A 2089-nucleotide genomic window follows, 5' to 3' on the forward strand; every position below is an offset into this window, starting at 1 on the left:
GTCCATGAAAACCACAAACCTAAGACAAAATAAAGTCAATCCTTAAAAAAAGGTTATCGGGGATACACGCGTCGTACTCATTAATTGCAAGAAATGAAGGGTATGGTTATTTTGCTAGCAAATGGGAAGCTAGCACGTCATTGCGCTTGCCACCTTCCATCAGTTGGAAATTGACAATCCAGGAGATCACAAGAGGGAGGAGTGTATGTATATATATATTTGGGTGGGGCAGCAGATTCTGAAGAGAAAAAAAGAGCCAAAAATGGGAAGGCCTCCTTCTTGTGATGAGAATGGCCTCAAGAAAGGCCCTTGGACACCTGAAGAAGACCAACAGCTTGTCAAATATATCCAGAAACATGGACATGGAAGCTGGAGAGCCCTTCCGAAACTTGCAGGTATGAAACCATAAATGACACTCGCGCTGCCATTTCCAACTTTAATTGTTCTGTCTTCTGATCTGTCTCTCTCTAATTGTGATCATCTCTCAACTGATCAGCCGTTTTTATGGTTTTTAAAGGGCTTAACAGATGCGGAAAGAGTTGCAGATTAAGATGGACAAACTACTTAAGGCCTGACATCAAGAGAGGGAAATTTTCCGAAGAAGAAGAACAAACAATTCTGAATCTCCATGCCGTTCTTGGCAACAAGTAATTTCACCAATGCCCATTCCCTTTATCTGAATATATTACGTTTTTCTTAACATCTTACCAGTTTTTGTTTTCCTCCATACAAGATGGTCGGCAATCGCTAGTCGCTTACCTGGACGGACGGACAATGAAATCAAGAATTTCTGGAACACCCATCTGAAGAAAAAGCTTATTCATATGGGATTTGATCCCATGACACACCGGCCTCGAACTGATATCTTGTCAAGCTTGCCTCATCTTATTGCTCTGGCTAATTTGAAAGAGCTTATTGATCATCACTCCTGGGAAGAACAGGCTTTGAGACTACAATCTGCGGAGGCCGTTCAAATGGCTAGGCTTCAGTACCTGCAATGTCTCCTCCAACCTCTCCCTTCCAATGGAAGTACTACCGCAAACAGCATAAATAGTTTCACTGAAATGGAGATTATTAATCATATCAAAGATAACTTAGGATTGGGTGCATCTCATTTGGACACCCCAACACCATCCCTTGGAACTTCCACCGGCCTTCAACCAGGCCATGACGCAATCCCTTTCTCTCATTTGCCTGACCTTCAGATCCCTTGCAATGACTATCAAACGCCGCTAAACAAGGAGAATAGTGTTCAAGCTCCTGAGTTTACCGCGTTGATCCAAGGGGAAAGCTCTCTCAATTCTCCATGGCTTGCTTCATCTTCAAGTACTCCATCTCCTTCTGTGGTTCCGCCCATGACAGAGACTTCCTTGAACAACTTAGGCGATGCTTGCAGTACTTCAAGCTACGGAGAAGCTGCCCCTTCCATTTGGCCTGATCTCCTCCTTGAGGACCTTTTGTTTCATGAGATTTCTTAGACGTTCTAGATGTGTGTGAAAGGTTTGCACGCGCGCAGTTGCACCACCACCATTCACTGTCATAATAATTCATCATCATCGGCCGGCCGGGTTCTTTCTGTTCTGCCTTTTCTGCCCTACTTTACATGTTCATTATTATATATATGTAGCTTATTTTATCTTCCGATCCATTTCTTCTGCCCTAATCTAATTTATCGCTCTATGTCAATTTCTTGTTCATCAACAATATGCCTTTGAGACCTAGTCACGCAGAGAGAGAGAGAGAGAGAGAGAGAGTTGACCATAGTATTAATGTCAGAAAAGGTGGCGTAGAGGGACTTGCAATGATAAGATGGGCCCCGAGTGGTTAGGATAAAAAAAAAAGTGTTTTCATATTTTCTGAGTTGCAAGAGATAAGGGACGGATTCGGCACTAACAGACTAGCTAGAACGTTTTAATCCCTATATATACTGCCTACATATATATTCCATGCGATCATATAACAGTTTTCAGGTGATAAAGATCACGTACGTCCAGACTCCAGTCGGAACAATAAGCTGCGCGCAACAGAACAGAAAGAGTTTCAAAAATTGCAGGCGTACGTGCATGATCATTAACAGTTGCTTTCAAAT

General features: G+C 42.7%; 1 protein-coding gene across 1 annotated transcript; it reads left to right on the plus strand.

Moving 5' to 3' along the window:
• The first annotated feature begins 246 nt into the window (after positions 1 to 246).
• On the plus strand, positions 247 to 1641 carry LOC109001565 (transcription factor MYB93-like). Its single transcript, XM_018978913.2, has 3 exons — positions 247 to 395; positions 518 to 647; positions 734 to 1641. The coding sequence occupies exons 1-3, from the start codon at positions 263 to 265 to the stop codon at positions 1476 to 1478; spliced, it is 1008 nt and encodes a 335-aa protein (XP_018834458.1). The 5' UTR covers positions 247 to 262; the 3' UTR covers positions 1479 to 1641.
• Positions 1642 to 2089: the final 448 nt, after the last annotated feature.

This window comes from Juglans regia, chromosome 10, assembly GCF_001411555.2.
Source record: "Juglans regia cultivar Chandler chromosome 10, Walnut 2.0, whole genome shotgun sequence".
NCBI lineage: Eukaryota > Viridiplantae > Streptophyta > Magnoliopsida > Fagales > Juglandaceae > Juglans > Juglans regia.